We start from the raw sequence: 17443 nt of genomic DNA, 5'->3' as shown, positions 1-17443 counted from the left end.
CTGCTCTGTGGGATTGAAGCAGATCCCCCTGCTATGAGTTTGCCAGGCAAATCCAGAATTGCCTCAGAATTAGCCCCAGTGTTCCCCATTGCAGATCATTAAGTCAATCGACTACGAAATGATCTCCAAAGGGGCCCGTGCCACTTTATACAACAAAAACCTCCTTAATCAGTTCCCTGATTAATTATACAAGTATTAGGGAAAAGAAGAGGCAGAAAAGGAGCAAGGAAGTAACACAGAAGGAATAACTACAGCTTTTACCCTAAGAGTTGAGAGGACAAAGGGAAGGGAGGCACTAAAATGTGGGAGCTTGGAGGAAGTACCCCATGAAGCTGGGACCTACATGTCTGGTGAGGGGCCAACTGCTGGGCTGGGCTGGTGGCTTAGGATCTCAGAAGATGGACCTTCCAGAGCTGAGATTTAGACCTGTGAAGAGTGGACCCCGCTTACATTGGTAATGGTGTGTTAGGAGTTCAGAAGGGGGACCGCACAGAACTGGGACCCGCAACTCTGAGGAATGGTCAGTTCCAGGAGAAGCTGGCCCCCTCTGAGCTCAGGTGGTCTCCCTGAAACTGGCATCCAGACCTCTGAGGAGTGCATTGCCCAGTTAGTGTTGGTACCTTGGGAGCTCAGCAGAGGATGTTTGCAGAACTGGCAGAGCTGAGACCCAGACCTTTGGAGATGGAACCCTGGTCGGTTTATAATGGTATTTCTGAGGGGTCGTAATGAGCCTGGTTCCGAGAGTACAGGGGAAAACCCTGGGAACTAGAACTAATTGTTCCTACTGGGAGCGACTGCTGCTGCCAGGGGTGAAGGGCCGTTGCTGGGGTAACTCTAACAGGGACAGCAGACGAGGAAGAGGGAGTATGTCCCTTCCTCCCTCCAGCTTGTCAGTGTTCCTTTCACTTCCTGCTGACTGACGCTGACCTAAGCTGGCAAAGGAAAAACACAGTGTTGCAGATCCCAAAGCCCCGAGCATCACTAAGCAGAGATGGCCTTCCAAAGCCTCTAGATTAAAAAACATTTAGTCTTCTACCTGTTCACTGAGGTCAACTTTCTCCTTTGCGGTGTAATTTGGGGCCTCACAGGCAAAGTCTGCAGGGAGAACCCAAATCTGTAACGGGACCCAGCCGTCAGAGGGGACTGTTTGGAGATTTGCTACTTCTTGGTTTGGATTGGTTGTCAACGTTTCGGTGCCGCTTTCTTGATTACCGGCAGGCATCTGTCCTGATGTGCCTTGTTCGTGCTTTTTTTCTCAGCATGATGCTTAGCTTATGTCTGCACAGAGGAGGGAGACAGCCTAAACATGATTGTACTTTTGGTTCGTCTTGATACTTTAAGTGAATTTTCCAATTAGACGATAAGAGGTAACAAGGAATGATTTTCTTTGACTTTCTAGAGTGGGGCAAGGAGACTTGGTTTCTAGCAAAGGCTGTTGACCTACATACAACTTTATTTGATATGGAAATCTAAGTATTCCTGTCTATTAAAAAAATGAAAGATAAGGAACATGAAACTATTCAGTAATTACAGAAAAATGCATAACACACTAGAGTTATATGTATATGCATGATGTTTATGGATATATAAGACACTACAGTTTTTTATGTATACATTTGGTTAAGGGAGAACCAAATCTTTTCTATTAGGGTAGGCAAAAAAGGGAAATGATCAAAGGAAAGACAAAAAGAAAGAGGTACAGAGACAAAGAGTGGAGGGATGGACTGATACATAGAGATTAGAATTCTAGAAAATATAAGCCTATAGCAACCGTGTCACACAGAACAAGAGCAAGGGTGTGACAAATAGAAACAAGCTTTTCTGTGCTGACATTCTAATCTTGGGGCCTTTTATGACTTCGCCAGAGGCTCTTGAAGTCATACTGCTTTTTTACATTTGAGAGGTACAGAGGGAAAGAAACTTTGATTCTTTGCTGACCAGCAGAGTGCCCTACATGCATATAGGAGGTAGTCAGTAAAAGCATGCTGAATGAATGAATGAATGACTGAATGGATGGATAACTTTAAGAGAAAGATTTTGCCTGTATTTCTTATGTATAAAGACTACCACATGGGTCCTTTAGAGAGGAAAACGATACGTGGGCTTGGGTTGTGATGTATTGATCAGGCTCAGTTGCTATTACATTAATAACAGCATCAAACTTTTTCTCCCAAAGGGCAAAACAGACAATGAGGGGGAAATTAATTATGAGAGAAAAGGTGAAATTTATAAAGACCTTGTCACATTTTTAAAAGAAAAATCAGCAAAATTTTCAGAAAATATGTCTAAACAGGTAAGTTTATAGACTTAAAATTTCATAGCATAGTGTTACTTGACTCAACTTTCTAATGAGAGTGATTCTGCCTATATTTGGACTTTGCTTCTGTTTTCAGTGTTTTTCACAGTATAACATAAAATACGAAATAAGTGTAGTACTTTGAGAAAGTTTCTGATTCAGGTAATAGGTGTAAAATATTTCAGATTGCTTTCTAAATAGCACTCTTCATCTTCCCTTTTGAATTAATAACACTAAGAACAAAGGAGTCAGCCCTGTTAACGAAGCCCAGATGTTTTGATTATTTTTATCCTTTCTCAACATCCCATGATTACTACCGAATTGGATTGCCTTAATAAGTGTCACCTGCATATGCATAAGACCTGTGCTTCCTTTGTGTCTTTTCGTGGTTTTTGAAATAGTGTTGCACAAAGAAATCAGTTAATAGAGTTATTTCATGAAGTAAAATCTTGATTGAAGCTGATGTAGGCAAGAAACAATATGCAAGAAATACTAATGAAACACACTTAAACTCCAGGCTGATTCCCAAGAGGTCAATTCCACAAATCCCACAAGAGATAACTTATCGGGCCCATTGTTTCCCTTCTGACCCTGCCACTTCCAGAGGACTGTTTTCTTACTGCACTGCTGCTACTCTTGTCCCGAAACTTCTCTTTGTCATCATCCTGCGAAGGCTTTTTATTGCCTGGTGTTTGAGCACCTGTTTTCCTGGACTCCAGTTTTTCCTTTGTTGTTATTGTCGTAAAATAACTATACAAAGCATAAAATTTGCCATTTTCTCCACTTGAGTGGTATCACTGAGTGGTGTTAGTTACATTCCTAATGTGCAACCATTACCACTGTCTACTTCCAAATCTTTTTCATCATCTCAGACTAAAACTCTGTTCCCTTTATGTAGTAACTTCCCCTTTTGCCTCCCCCAGCTCCTAGTAACCTCTCTACTTTCTGTCCCTAGACATTTGCCTTTTCTAGATATTTCAGATAAATGGAATCACACAATATTTGTCCTTTGGTATTTGGCTTATTTCATTCAGCATAATGTTTTCAAGGTCCATCCATGCTGTAGCCTTTGCCAGAACTTCATTCCTTTCTATGACCGAATAATACTCCATTTGTATATTATGCCACAATTTATTCATTCATTCATCTGTTGATGGACACTTGGGTTGTTTCCACTTTTTTGACTATTGTGAACAATGCTGTGAATACTGGTGTGCAAGTATCTGAGTCCCTATTTCAGTTTTGGAGAGTATATACCTAGGAGTGAGATTTCTGGGTCATATGGTAATTCTGTGTCTTAACTTTTAGAGGAACTGCCAAACTGTTTCCACCTAGACTGAACCATTTTATGTTTTTACCTGCAATGTACAAGGATTCTGGTTTCTCCATATTCTCACCAATACTTACTATTTTCTGTGTGTGGGTTTGTATGTGCATTTATTGTAGACAACCTAATTATGAAGTGTGGTATTTCATTGTGGTTTTGATTTGCATTTCCCTAGTGATGAGTGATGTTGAGCATATTTTCATGTGATTATTGGCCATTTGTGTATCTTTTTTTTTCTAAGAAATGTCTATTCAGTTCCTTTGTCCATTAAAAAAATGTTTTGTTGGTGAGTTGTAGGAATTCATTATATATTGTGGATATTAACCCCTTATCAGATCTAATATTTGCAAATATTTTCCCCCATTCTGTGGGCTGTCTTTTCATTCATCTTGACAGTATCCTTTGATACACAAACATTTTTAATTTTGATCAAGTCCAACAAATACATTTATGTTGCCTGTATTTTTGGTATTGTACTTAGGAAACCATTGCCACATTCAAGGTCATGAAGATAGATATGCCCCTCTTTTCTTCTAGGAATTTCATGGTTTTAGCTTTTAAATTTAGGTCTCTCATTCATTTTGAGTAAAGTTTTATATATGGTGTAAGTAAGATAAGGATGTAATTTTATTCTTTTGTGTGTGGATTCCTAGCATTATCTGAGGAAGAGATTGTTCTTTCCCCCACTGAATGGGCTTGGTATCCTTTTGAAGATCAATTTACCATAGATGTAGGCATTTATTTTTGGATTCTCAATTCTATTCTATCTTGTTTATCCTTATACAAGTCCTACACTCTTTTGATTACTATATCTTTGTAGTAGTTTTGAAATTGAGAAGTAATGAGTCCTCAAACTTTGTTCTTGCTTTTCAAGACTATTTTAGCTGTTTGGGCTCCCTTGACTTTTTGTCTGAATTTTAGGTTTGGTTTTACCATTTCTGCAAAAAAAAAAAAAAAATAGCATTGGGATTTCGAAGGGATTGTATTGAATTTATAGATTGCTCTGTATAGCATTGTCATCTTAATGTTAATTCTTCCAATCAATGGACACGGGTGTTTTTCCATTTGTTTTTATCTCCTTTAATTTTTTTTCAGCAGTGTTTTATGTTTTTCAGGGTCAAGTCTTTGTCTTCTTTGTTAAATTTATTTCTGAGCATTTTATTCTTTCCTGATACTATTATAAATGATATTGTTTCCTTAATTTCCTTTTTGATTGTTCCCTGCTACTATAGAGAAATAGAACTGATTTTTTTCATAGAATGTGCAGGCGTGTGCACAGGGTGGAGAGGGGCAGAGGGAGAGAGAAAATCTTAGGCAGGCTGCATGCCCAGCGTGGAGCATGATGCAGGGTTGATCTCACAACTGTGAGATCATAACCTGAGCCAAAATCGAGAGTTGGATGCTTAACTGACTGAGCCATCCAGATACCCCACTAGAACTGATTTTTGAGGGTTGAAATCAGTTCTGACTTTTGAATATGAATTTCAAAATCAAATCCTACAACTTTACTGAATTCATTTATTAATTCAGTTTTTAAAAACATTTTTTAACGTTTATTTATTATTGAGAGAGAGAGAGAGAGAGAGAGAGAGAGAGAGAGAGAGAGAGAGCGAGCATGAACAGGGGAGGGGCAGAGAGAGGGGGAGACTCCAGGCTCCGAGCTGTCAGCACAGGGCCCTACGCGGGGCTCAAACTCACAAACTGCAAGATCATGACCTGAGCTGAAGTCGGTCGCTCAACCAACTGAGCCACCCAGGCGCCCCCATTAATTCAGTTTAAAAAAAAAAATCTTTTGGTCTTTCTACATATATGATCATGTCATCTGCAGAGAGAGTTTTACTTCTTCCTTTTCAATTTGGATGTAATTTCTTTTTCTTGCCTCATTACTATAGCTAGACCTTTTAGGACTGTGTCGAATAGAAGCAGTGAAAGGTACCTCCTTGCCTTATTCCCGGTATTAGGGGAAAGGCTTTTAGGCTTTTAGGCTTTTGCCATTGAATGTGATGTTAGCTGCGAGCTTTTCATAGATGGCCTTTATTGTGTTGAAGAAGTTCCCTTCCATTTAGTTTTCCTTTTGTTGGTGTACCCCATCATTTTGGTGGAGGTTCCTAAGCAAAACAGGCACATTAGAGGGAAAAAATTGAGGGTTAGTGTGTGAAAATATCTTTATTTTTCTGTCCGTTATTGTTTCTGTAACGATAGTTCAAAAATAATTTTTACTTAGAATTTTTAAGGCAATTTTTCCTATGTGGCCTGTTTTGGCCTTTCCCATCATCAAAGCCTTTAGGATCTTATTCCTGATGTTCTGTAATTTTCATGATGATATGGTTGGTGCTGGTGTTGTTTGTTTTTCATTAATGGTGACATATGTCCTTCAGAACTAGAAAAATACTTTTTTCATATCACATCTTTAATCATTCCTTCCTCTCTGTTCTCTTTGCTCTCTTTTTGAAACTTACTAGTTGTTTGTTGGGACTCTGAGATCCTCTGATTTTCTGTCACCCACTTTCTGTAAATACTTTTACTTTATCTTCAAGACGTTGTGCATGTCTTTACAATTTAAACTCTCATATTTTTAACATTTCGTTTTCAGGCGCTTATCTGTACAGATCATATGCTTTCATTTCTCTTGGAAAATGTGGGAATAAAACAGCAGATCAAACGGTAGTTGTATGTTTAACTTATTAAACAATTTGTAAACTGCTTTCCAAAGTGGTTGTAATATTTTACATACACACCAGCAGCGTATGGAGAGTTCCAGCTCTTCTGCTTATTCGTCAATAATTGGTCATGGGCACCTGGATGGCTCACTTGGTTAAATGTCCAAGTCTTGATTTCAGCTCAGGTTGCTCTCAGGGTCATGAGATGGAGCCCTGTGTCAGGCTCTCTACAAAAAGAGAGATTCTCTCTCTCCTTCTGCCCCACCCTGGCTCACATGTGTTCGTTCTCTCTCTCTCTCTCTCTCTCTCTCTCTCTCTCTCTCGCTCTCTCTCTCTCTCTCTCTTTTTCTAAAAAAAAAAATAGGTATGGTCAAACCTCTAATTTTAAACATTCTAATAGGTGCGTGTACTGGTATCTCCCTGAGTTTTCATTTCCGTTTCTTGAATGCATTCTTTCATATGCTTATTTGCCATTCATCTATCTATCATATGTGATGAAGTGTCTATTCAGATTTTTTTGCCCAGTTTTTTATTGGGTTGTTTTATTTCTTACTCAGTTGTGAGAGATCTTTATATATATTCTTGGCTTGCATATTCTATCAGATATATGACTTGTAAATATTTCCTCCGGGTCCATGGCTTATTTCATTCTCCAACCATTGCTTCTAAAGAGCAAGTGTCCTCAATTTTTATGAAGTTTAAGTTAATTTTTTCTTCATAGTGTTGTATCTGATAAAGCTTTGCCAAACCCAGTGTCACAAAAATTTTTTCAGATGTTTCCTTTCTAGAAGTATTCAAATGTTAGGTTTTACATTCAGGCCTTTGTAATTTACTTCTTGTACATGATATGAGGTGCGGATCAAAGTCCTTTTTTTTCTTTTGAATGTAAATATCTAGTTGTTTCAGCACCATTTGTTGAAAAAAAAACCATCCTGTCTCCATTGAATTACCTTTATATCTTTATCAAAATTCAGTTGTCCATTTGTGTGAGCGTATTTTTGTTCCACTGATCTGTTTGTCTGTTTTTATACAAGTACTAAACTGTGTTGATCACTGTAGCTTTATAGTAAGTCTTGAAGTCAGGTAGTGTAAATCTTCCAATGTTGCTCTTTTGCAAACTTGTGTGGCTATTTTACATCTTTTGCAAGTCCATTGGAATGTTAGGATCAGCTTGTTGAGTTCTTCATAAAAACACTGAAAGAATTATGGTTGAGATTGTGATAAATCTGTAGATCACTTTCGAAAGAGCTGATGTCTTAACAATATTGAAGTTTCCAGTCCATGAATATAGTATGTCTCTCCATTTAGTTAGATCTTCTTTAATTTTTCTCGGCAATATTTTGTAACTTTCAGTGCATAGTCCTTACACATCTCTTGTGAAACCTACCTGTAAGCATTTCATGTTTTGGGGGTGTTACAAAAGAAAACCACAAGCCCAAAGTGGCATCACTTAGGCCAAGTCAACCACCTAACAGATATATTATTATATATCCTAAAATATGTGTTATTATTATTATAGTGTTTATACCTAAATAACTACAATTTCAACCAACCAGGAATGTACCCTGCAACCAGTCAACTGGAATTTCCTGGTCAATACCAGGAAATTTACTGATTTACCCCTTCTTCTCCTCTTAAGAGGGCAACCTTGCCTAAACAATATATTCCTTGATAGTCAAGTCCCTTTTTTAAAATGTTCTTTCAGCCTTTAAAAACTGTTTACTTCAGTGGAGCGTCTCTCTAATTACCAGATGGGATGTTGCTGCATTCATGAATCCGTTAATAAAGCCAGTTAGATCTTCACACTTACTCATTGAGTTTTTATTTCACAAGGGCTATGGTTAATGGTAGTTTCAAATTTTCAATTTGTGATTATATGTTGCCACTCAAAATACACTTGGTTTTTATATATTGATTTTATATTCTGAAACACTTATTAGTTCTAGTGTCTGGTTTGTAGATCCCAGGGAGTTTCTATAGAGGATCATATGATCTGTATATAAAGATCATTCTGCCTCTTCCTTTCCAATATCAGTGCCTTTTTTTCTTTCCTTAATGCCCTAGCTGGAGCCTCCAATATAGAATTATATAGAAAAGGTCTTTTGTTTCTAGTGGTAAAGGGAAAGCTTTCAGTTGCTACTACATATAATGTTAGCTGTAGCTTTTTCACATATTAAATTTATAAGGTTGAAGAAGTTCCCTTCTATTTCAAATTGTTAAGAACTTTTATTAGAAATAGATGTTGGATTTTATCAAATGATTACCTTTTGAGATAATCATGTTTTTTTTCTTTTTTTAGTTTGTTAATGTAGTAAATTACATTGATACGAGTTTTCAAAAAATAAACTAACCTTACATTTCTGGAATGTAGGTTGTTCAGGATGTAGTATCTCTATATATGATTGGATCTCATTTGTTCAGGATGTAGTACCTCTATTTATATATGATTGGATCTAACTTGCTAAGATTTTTAGTTTCACATCTATATTTATAAGGTTGTTGCTGTGTCATTTTCTTTAATACCTTTGGTTTTGGTTATCAAAGTGATACTGGCCTTATAGAATGAGTTGGGAAGTTTTATCTCCTTTGCAATTTCTGTAAGAGTTTGTGTAGAATTGTTATTATTTCTTAAATATTTGGTACCGAAGCCATCAGGGTCTGGAGTGTTCTATGTAAAGTAAGTTTTTTAAAAAGAGATTCAACATCTTTAATAGTCATAGGGCCATGCAGGTTATCTATTTCTTTTTGAGGGAGCTTTGGTAGATTGTCTTTATTTTATTTAAAAAAAATTTTCCACTGGTGTAAAGCATACATAACCTTTGCTATTTTAACCATTTTATTTTTATTTTGAGTAATCTCTACCCCCAGTGCAGGGCTTGAACTCACAGCCCCAAGATCAAGAGCCACATGCTCTACCAACAGCCAGCCACATGCCCCGGTAGATTGTCCTTATAGGAATTTTTCCATTTTATCTAAGTTGTCAAATTTATTGGCATAAACTTGTTCAGAGTTATTCTTTTATTGGGGCGCCTGGGTGGCTCAGTCGGTTAAGTGTCTGACTTCGGCTCAGGTCATGATCTCACGGTTCGTGGGTTCGAGCCCCATGTCAGGCTCTGTGCTGACAGCTTGGAGCCTGGAGCCTGTTTCAGATTCTGTGTCTCCCCCTCTCTCTCTGCCCCTTCCCCACTTGCGCTCTGACTCTCTCTGTCTCAAAAATAAATAAGCATTAAAAATTTTTTAAAGTTATTCTTTTATTAATCTTTTAATGTCTGTAGAATACGTAGCTATTGTTCTCTCTCTCATTCCTGATACTGGTCATTGGTGTTTTATTTTTTCTTGATCTGTCTGGATAGAGGTGTATTGATTTTCAGTTTCCTCAGAGACTTAGCTTTTAGTTTCATTGATTTTTCTCTATTTTTTTTCTACTTTGGTATTTATGATTTCTTCTTTTCTTTTTACTTTGTGGATTATATCATGTGGTTTTGGTGGTAAGTTCTTCCATATTCTTGTTGATATTCTATCAGTTGTCAAGAGAGAGGTTTTGAAGTGTTTCAACTATAACTGGGGATTTGTCTAATTTTTCTTTTAGTTCTGTTTTTTTTATTTGCAACTCTGTATGTGCATTTAAGATTGCTGTTTTCTCCCTCTCTCTCCTTGGTTGTTTTTCTTTTTCTGAAGTCTACTTAATCTGATAATTTTATACCACTCCTGCTTTCTTTTGACTAATATTTGCATGTTCTATCTTTCCCCTCCTTTTACTTTCAAGCTACTTATATTTATATTATTATATTTAAGTTTTTATTTAAGTTTTTATTTATTTATTTATTTAAGTTTTTATTTATTTATTTATATTTAAGTTTTTATTTATTTATTTTGAGAGAGAAAGAAAGCACAGGAGAGACAGAGAGAGGGAGAGAGAGAGAATCCCAAGCAGGCCCCACACGGTCAGCATAGAGTCCCATGTGGAGCTCAAACTCACAAACCAGGAGATGATGACCCGAGCCAAAACCAAGAGTCAGACACTTAACCGACTGAACCACCTGATGTTTCTTTTAAATAGCATATAATTGAGGAATTTAAAAAAAAATTTTTTTTAACATTTATTTATTTTTGAGACAGAGAGAGACAGAGCATGAACAGGGGGAGAGCAAAGAGAGAGGGAGACACAGAATCTGAAACAGGCTCCAGGCTCTGAGCTGTCAGCACAGAGCCCGACGCGGGGCTCGAACTCACGGACCGCGAGATCATGACCTGAGCCGAAGTTGGATGCTTAACCGACTGAGCCACCCAGGCGCCCCATAATTGAGTCATTTTAAAAAGAAATTTGTGAAACTTTCTATTGGTGTATCTACTGATGTGTTTAGGTCATTTACATTTAATATTGATATGTTATGGCTTACACTTGCCAGTTTACTTTTGTTTTCCGTTCTTCTATTTTTCATTTGTTTTCTTTTTCCAGTTTCTATGGATTACTTGAACATTTTTTAGAATTCTATTTTGATTTATCCGCAGTGTTTTTAGTGTATCTCTTTGCATAGATTTTGTGTGTGTGTGTGGAGTTACTCTGGGTATTGTACAATATTATACATACATAATTAATAATTATCTATTGTTTGACATCATAGCAGTTTGAGTGAAACATAGAAACCATGTCTCCTTCAAACAATAATTGTATATGCCTCAATCCTTTGTAACTCCTGGTATGTCACAAAAAGAAAAGCTGTGGACATATTCTTCCTTTACAAATTTACTCTATGAGAATATGTCATTTCTCTTTCAACATAAACTTCTTATAAAAGCTGTAATACTATTACACTGATGTGACTGAAAAAATAAATACTTTAGTAAAAAAATAAACCATATTTTCTTTTAAGTCCCTTTACCCTCTCTAATTTATAATTGTCTTTATTCTGCATACATCGATAACTATATGAGACAATGTTCTATTTTTGTTTCAACCATCAAACTTCATTTAGAAAACTCAAGAGCTGAATGAACGTCTTTTGTATTTACCCACACTTTTATTCTTTTCCATTGTTCTTTTCTGATATTGCAATGTTTTCTTCTTTTATCACAGTCTTTCTGTTTAAAAACTTATTACCCTTTTAAGGTAAATTTGTTGATGACAGATTCTCTTCGTTTTTCCTTCATCCACAAATTGTTTTCGTGTTTCTTTCACCCAAGAACTTCTTGACATCCCCTTCATTTCTAAAGAATACTCACCCTGGATATAGTATCAGGCTGACAATTCTTTACTTTCAGTGCTTAAAAAAATGTTGTTTTAATTCCTTCTGTCTTCCCTGGTTGCTTTTGAGAAATCTGTTATTATTTTAATTGTTTTTCTCTTATAAGTAAAATATTGTTTCTCTCTCAACTGCTGTTAAGAATTTCCTTGTCTTTAGTTTGTGAAGTTTGATTATTATGTGTCTTGGCATGGATTTCTTTGAGTTTTTCTTGAGTTTGTTTAGTGTTTTTTCAACTTTTTGAATCTTAGATTTATGTCTTTTTCTAACTTAGGGAAAATTCAAATCATGTTAGAATACATTTTTAGTCTGACCCTCTTCCTCCTCTTTTTCTGTTATTCTGAGGACATGAATTTTGGAATTTTTGTTTTGGTCTCACAGATCTTGAAGCTCTATTCATTTTTGTTTCCAATCAATTTTCTCTTTGTTATTCAGATTGGGTAATTTCTGTTGTTCTATCTTCAACTTCATGGATTAGTCATAATACCCCTCCAATTGTCTCTGTTTAGAATTTTGATTTGGCAGTTCCTTGGATTTTTTTTTTTTTTTTTTTTTTGGACTTTAAGGGTATCATTCTCTTTTCTTCTGGCTTGCACTGTTTCTGATAGGTCTCTTTTAATTGTTGTGTTTCTCCCTCTGTCTGTCATGTGACTTTTGTCTCTGGCTCCCTGCAAGATATTCTCTTTATCTGTAGTTTCAGCAATTTGTACATGATGTGTCCCAGTCACTATAGCATTTGAGTTTACATTTTTCTGACAGTGGCGAGGAGTGAGTAGGTCAAATGCAGCTATTGGATCTGTGTGTGCTACAGCAGGGGGTGAGTTTAGGAACAGCCATTACTATCAGCCTACCTCTGTTAGAGACCTCAGTCCTGAAGTGGCCCTCATCCAATGTGTGCCACTAAGCAACACAAGTTAGATGCATCAGAGACTTCCTTTAGTGAAGTTACCACCAGTGTTAATTTTCAGATAGCACTAGATAATTCAGAAATGATATCATTATAAAAATTATTATTTTTTTAAATAAAGGAGAAGAGATTCAGCGACAAAAAGGAAAAGAAAGAACCAACTAATGAGCCACCTGAGAAGGAAGAAGCAGCCCCCGTTCAGAAAGCTATTACTGGTTCAGGCAAGAGAACACTGGAGAAGAACCAAATTAATTTTGGGAAGAGTCAAATGACCAAGAGATTAGAGCCAAGTTTAAGCTGGAAGGCTACCGTTCGTTTCAAAGAGTATGTGGAAATTTGCGTGATGGGTTTTCTGATACATCCTCAGTAACCACATTTGCCTAGTTTTTCACATAAGTTTATGTCATAGCAGGAAAGTACTAGAGTAGATATTTACATTCCCTCCGTAATGCAAGTGGATCCCTCCCTACTCCTCTTCATATACCAAGTAGAAGGATTTGATGTGAATAGGGTTTACAGGTGGGCACCTGAAGGGAAGGGAAGGGAAGAACACAATTCACTCAGTAAGTCAGGGAAAATAGCGCATGAAAAAGATGAGAAAACACATGGAGACATCTCAGGAGCAATGTAAACATAGTTGTAGGGACCTGATTAAGTAAGTGCTAGGAGCATTTAGGATGACTAAAATTATGTGGAAATCAGGGAAATCTTGATAGAGATAATGTCTTGTCATTAACAGAACTTTAAGTAAATATTATAGAAAGGCTAGTAAATATTAACAAGCCTAAGTAAAGTAGACACTGGTTTGTTGAATGTCTGAAATATACAAAACTAGTTCCATTTTGGGCCATCTATAAATAGGTGCCAGAGTACAGATTAAGGACCAGCCTTATGTAAATATCAGAGCAGTCAGAAGTGCCTAGAGCACTTTTTAAATTAGCAAATAGGCTTACAATTTTCATGTCGCCTGATTGGGCAGGGATTCTGAGGACCACTGGGCGATTGCATTTTGCCTACAAACCCAAAGAGCAGACGGAAGGAGTCCTGTGGAAAGAGGAGACACTCTTGCTCCTCTAATTCTCAATTGTGAGGTGTTTGGTCTTTGTGACTGTTTTGAGTCTGAAAATGACAAATACATGGGCTGCTCTGTTACCTGGAAGGTGAATTTTTAAAAAACTGCGTTGCCCACATGCTTACGTTTTTCAGTCAGGAAATTACCTAACAACAATTTAGTGAAAACTCACTATGTGCCAAGGACTGTGCTCAACTGGGAATACCTGGAAAACCAGATATGGGCCCTGCTGTAGTGCTGGGTGTGGAAGATCAGAAAAGAGGCAGCTTTCAGCCAGGGCAGTAGCCACTGCTAATAGAAGGCAGAGAGGGCAGGGCCACCACAGTGATGGCAGCCTGTTCCTAGCACCTGGTCCTCACGAAAGACATAGTGGACCACATGCTCCTCCACTACATAAAGTACATGGCTGTGCCTGAGAGACAGAAGGGACATCTCAGGTGTCAGATGAGGCTGGAACTCATAGCCGTTTTCTGTATTAGGAGAACATCACTTGGGTGCATAAAAGTGATGGAATATTTGTATGTATTTCTATTTTTAATTTCCAATTAATCCACATAAATTAATTTGAAAAGTTTATGTGTTTTTAGGTACAGAAGCTTACTAAGAGACCCCCAAGAGGAGAAACACAGAAGAAGACCTGAAAGGTCAGGGCCACCTGTTAAACCCGGAAGAGCGCAGTCAGTTCGGTATGTGTCTATTAACATGAGCTATTCTCCCACCACCCTCTTTGTTTGTTTGTTTGATTTATTTGAGAGAGAAAGAAAGATGGGGCTTGACGAGGGAGGAGCAGAGAGAGAGAGGGAGAGAGAAGATCCCGAGCAGGCTCCGCACTGTCAGTGCAGAACCCGACATGGGACTTGAACTCACGAACCATGAGATGATGACCTGAGCCCAAACCAAGAGTCGGACACTTAACCACCTGAACCACTCAGGTCCTTCTCCAGTTTCTTTAGATGCAAGTTTATATTGTTGACTGAGACTTCTCTTTACTAATGTAAGGATTGAGTGCTATATAGTTTATAGGGCTATAACGCTACAAAGCAGTGCTTTCTGCACTGCTTTAGCTCTGAGCTGTGCACAAAAGTTTTTGATATGTTGTATTTTCATTTTCATTCAGTTCAATGTGTTTTTTTGTGTTCTGTTTGTTTGTTTGTTTTGTTTTGTTGTAATTTCCTTTGAGATTCTCTTCTTTGAGCCAAGAGCATTATTTTGTTTCCAGGCACTTGGGAGATTCTCCTGTTCTGTTTCTGTTACTGATGTTTTAGTTTGATTCCACTGTGGTTAGTGATCATACTCTGTATAATTTCAATGCTTTTAAATTTGTTGAGGTTCTGGTGGTCAAGTTATCTTGGTATAAGTTCTTTGGGTGCTTAAAAGAATGTGTAACCTGCTGCTGTTGGGTGGAGTGTTCCATAAATGTGGAATAAATAATGTTTATTTGGTGTTGTTGATTTCTTCTATATCCTAGCTTATTTTCAGTCTAGTTCCATAAATTGATGAGAGAGAAGTATTGAAGTCTCCAACTATAATTGCAATTTTTCTGTTTCTCCTTTTAGTTCTGTTTTTGCTTTATGTATTTTGCAGTTCTGTTGCTTGGAAATACATATTTAGGATTACCATGACTCCATCTTTATGTAATTTCCTCTGTGTCCCTGGTCGGTTTTGCTCTGTTTTGTTTTGTTTTGTTTTGTTTTCCTTTTTTGATGTCTACTTAATCTGATATTATATAGCCATTTCTGCTTTCTTTTGATTGTTTGCATGGTGTATTTTTCTTCCTTTTCTTTCAAACTAACTATAACATATCATTATATTTGAAATTAGTTCCTTGTAGATGGCATTTGGTTGGTTCCCTTTTTTTTTTCTTTTTTGTCCATTAAGTTAAACTCTGTCTTTTAAGGGATATTTAGATCATTTACCTTTAATGTCATTATTATGTTAGGGCTTAAGTTTGTCATTATGTATATTTTTTTCTGTTTGTTCTTTTTGATTTTTATTTTCTTGGTTTTCTTTCTCTCCCTCCATTCTCTCTGACTCCCCCCCACCCCGTTTCATAAAAGTCTCTTTTAATTTATTCCATTTTGAAGCATGGTAAGAGAATGAGTAATTTTTAAACTGTAATAATTTTTAAGACTTTTTGAGTCTTAATTGTTGGATTAATTCTTCTTAATTCTTCCGGGTCTTATTTAAATCTTATGTTTTAGCAGGCCTCTGATAACACATTGGCGGGATAAGGTGTGTGGTGCCTCCTCAGATTAGAAAAGGAATTGCAGGGTTCAAGTGGGCCCTCACTTGACACCTGGTGGGGGGGGGGGGGTTGGTGCAGGTGAGGGGATCCTCATTATTTATGAGTGGTAGTGGAAGTTCAAGCTCTGCCTAGGCCTCTATGGATACCAGCTTGTCTGTGAAAGGCACGGGCCTTTTATTACATTGACATTGGGGTTTGGGATCAGTGGAAGTCCTGACTCCCTTTTAGGCCTTCTCTAACAGCACCCAGCATGGGGATTAGGGAGCTTTGCTGTAGCCTGATAAAGTTCTCGGTTTGGCCATTGCTAGCAGAAGTGGGGATAGGGCACAGTGTTTTCTGTGGTGTTGACAAGAATAAATCATTTGTTGCCTAAAAGTTTTATGTTGTGTTAAGCTATTCCTTTTCTGTTCCTCTGATGAGAAAGAGCAGGCTTTCCTTAGGTGCTTGTTTTTAAATTTATTTCTGAGAGTGAGAGAGAGAGAGAGAGAATGAGCAGGTGATGGACAGAGATAGAGGGAGACACAGAATCCAAAGCAGGCTCCAGGCTCTGAGCTGTCAGAGCAGAGCCTGACACGGGGCTTGAACCCACGAGTTGTGAAGTCATGACCTGAGCTGAAGTCGGATGCGTAACCAACTGAGCCACCCAGGCGCCCCCTCCTTAGGTGCTTTTCTCCTCTGTACCCACTGGTATTTCCACACCACTGTCTTCTCTAGTACCCTGTCTGGGATATGTGAGACAAAAAGAAATCCAAGGAACTCCTCACTGTGTTGCTTCTTAGGTCTCCAGATCCCTAGATAGTCTTTCTTCTCCATTCTCCATTCTTCTCCATTCTACAAACAGAGTTCTCTCAGGTTTGTTTTACATATGATATCCAGGATTTTTATGTACTTAGTGGGAGGAATAAGGAAAGGTATATCTACTTCATCTTTACTGAAATGGATGTTTGCCCTAAAGCATTTCAATTTTAAATCAAATTTTAGTGAGTACGAGAACTCCAGAGTAATAGATAAGGGTAAAGGGGTAGTGTATCCAAGCAACAACCATTAGTCAGCGATAAAAATGAGAACTTCTCTATCTCTTCTTGTTTAAGTGGGTACAATGATGTGGTAGAGAAGTATTTCTTATGGTCGAGTTCATAGCTCAATGAAACATTGAGGTTTGCTTCTTTTTACCTCCTGAATGTACAGCTGCTGTGGGACAGGACAGAACAGGAAGGGAATCTCATAAAATGGGGAAAGCCATATAAAGTTATATGTCAAAGGATTCATCACTGGAAAAAGAGAACAACTTTCCTTTGGGATATTGATTTTTTTTTGACATGATTTGAGAGTGATTGGGTAAATCACCTGCTCTTAACTCCAGGAGTTTGTTAAGCTAAAACATTTAGAGATTCCCGAAAGAATATAGGTTTATTTAGTATATGTTTATGTCTGGGACCTTTGAGTTAAATTTACCTTGGTTCTTAAGTCAGCCTTGTCTACCATATTTTGCTCTGTAACCAACCTAGGTGTCTGGACATTTGTTAGACGAGAGAATACATTAAACTAAAACTCAGCTCATGCGACTTGTTGAATTGGAACAGAAGCTTCAGTTCAGGATTTCATTCCACTGTGGCCCAGAGAACAACTCTCTGCACCACAACACCTTTGAGAAATTAAAAGAATTATAGAATCTTAAAAATTAATAAAACTT

At 37.5% G+C, this 17443-nt stretch overlaps 1 protein-coding gene across 7 annotated transcripts in view; it reads left to right on the top strand.

The window, feature by feature from the left end:
• ODAD2 (outer dynein arm docking complex subunit 2) overlaps positions 1-17443 on the top strand; it is a 183409-nt gene that overhangs the window by 13569 nt on the left and 152397 nt on the right. For 5 of the 7 annotated variants that reach the window (XM_047865081.1, XM_047865080.1, XM_047865083.1 and 2 more), the window contains 3 exons: positions 2177-2293; positions 12555-12757; positions 14093-14191. In XM_047865081.1, the coding sequence (XP_047721037.1) occupies positions 2177-2293; positions 12555-12757; positions 14093-14191 (419 nt within the window). Of the gene's footprint in view, positions 1-1816; positions 1968-2176; positions 2294-12554; positions 12758-14092; positions 14192-17443 lie in introns of those variants that run through there. The other 2 variants (XM_047865086.1, XM_047865085.1) reach the window with 2 other exon arrangements.

Source organism: Prionailurus viverrinus, chromosome B4, assembly GCF_022837055.1.
Source record: "Prionailurus viverrinus isolate Anna chromosome B4, UM_Priviv_1.0, whole genome shotgun sequence".
Classification (NCBI taxonomy): Eukaryota; Metazoa; Chordata; class Mammalia; order Carnivora; family Felidae; genus Prionailurus; species Prionailurus viverrinus.
The sequence above is the reverse complement of the archived record's forward strand: the minus strand, read 5'-3'. Positions and strand labels throughout refer to the sequence as shown.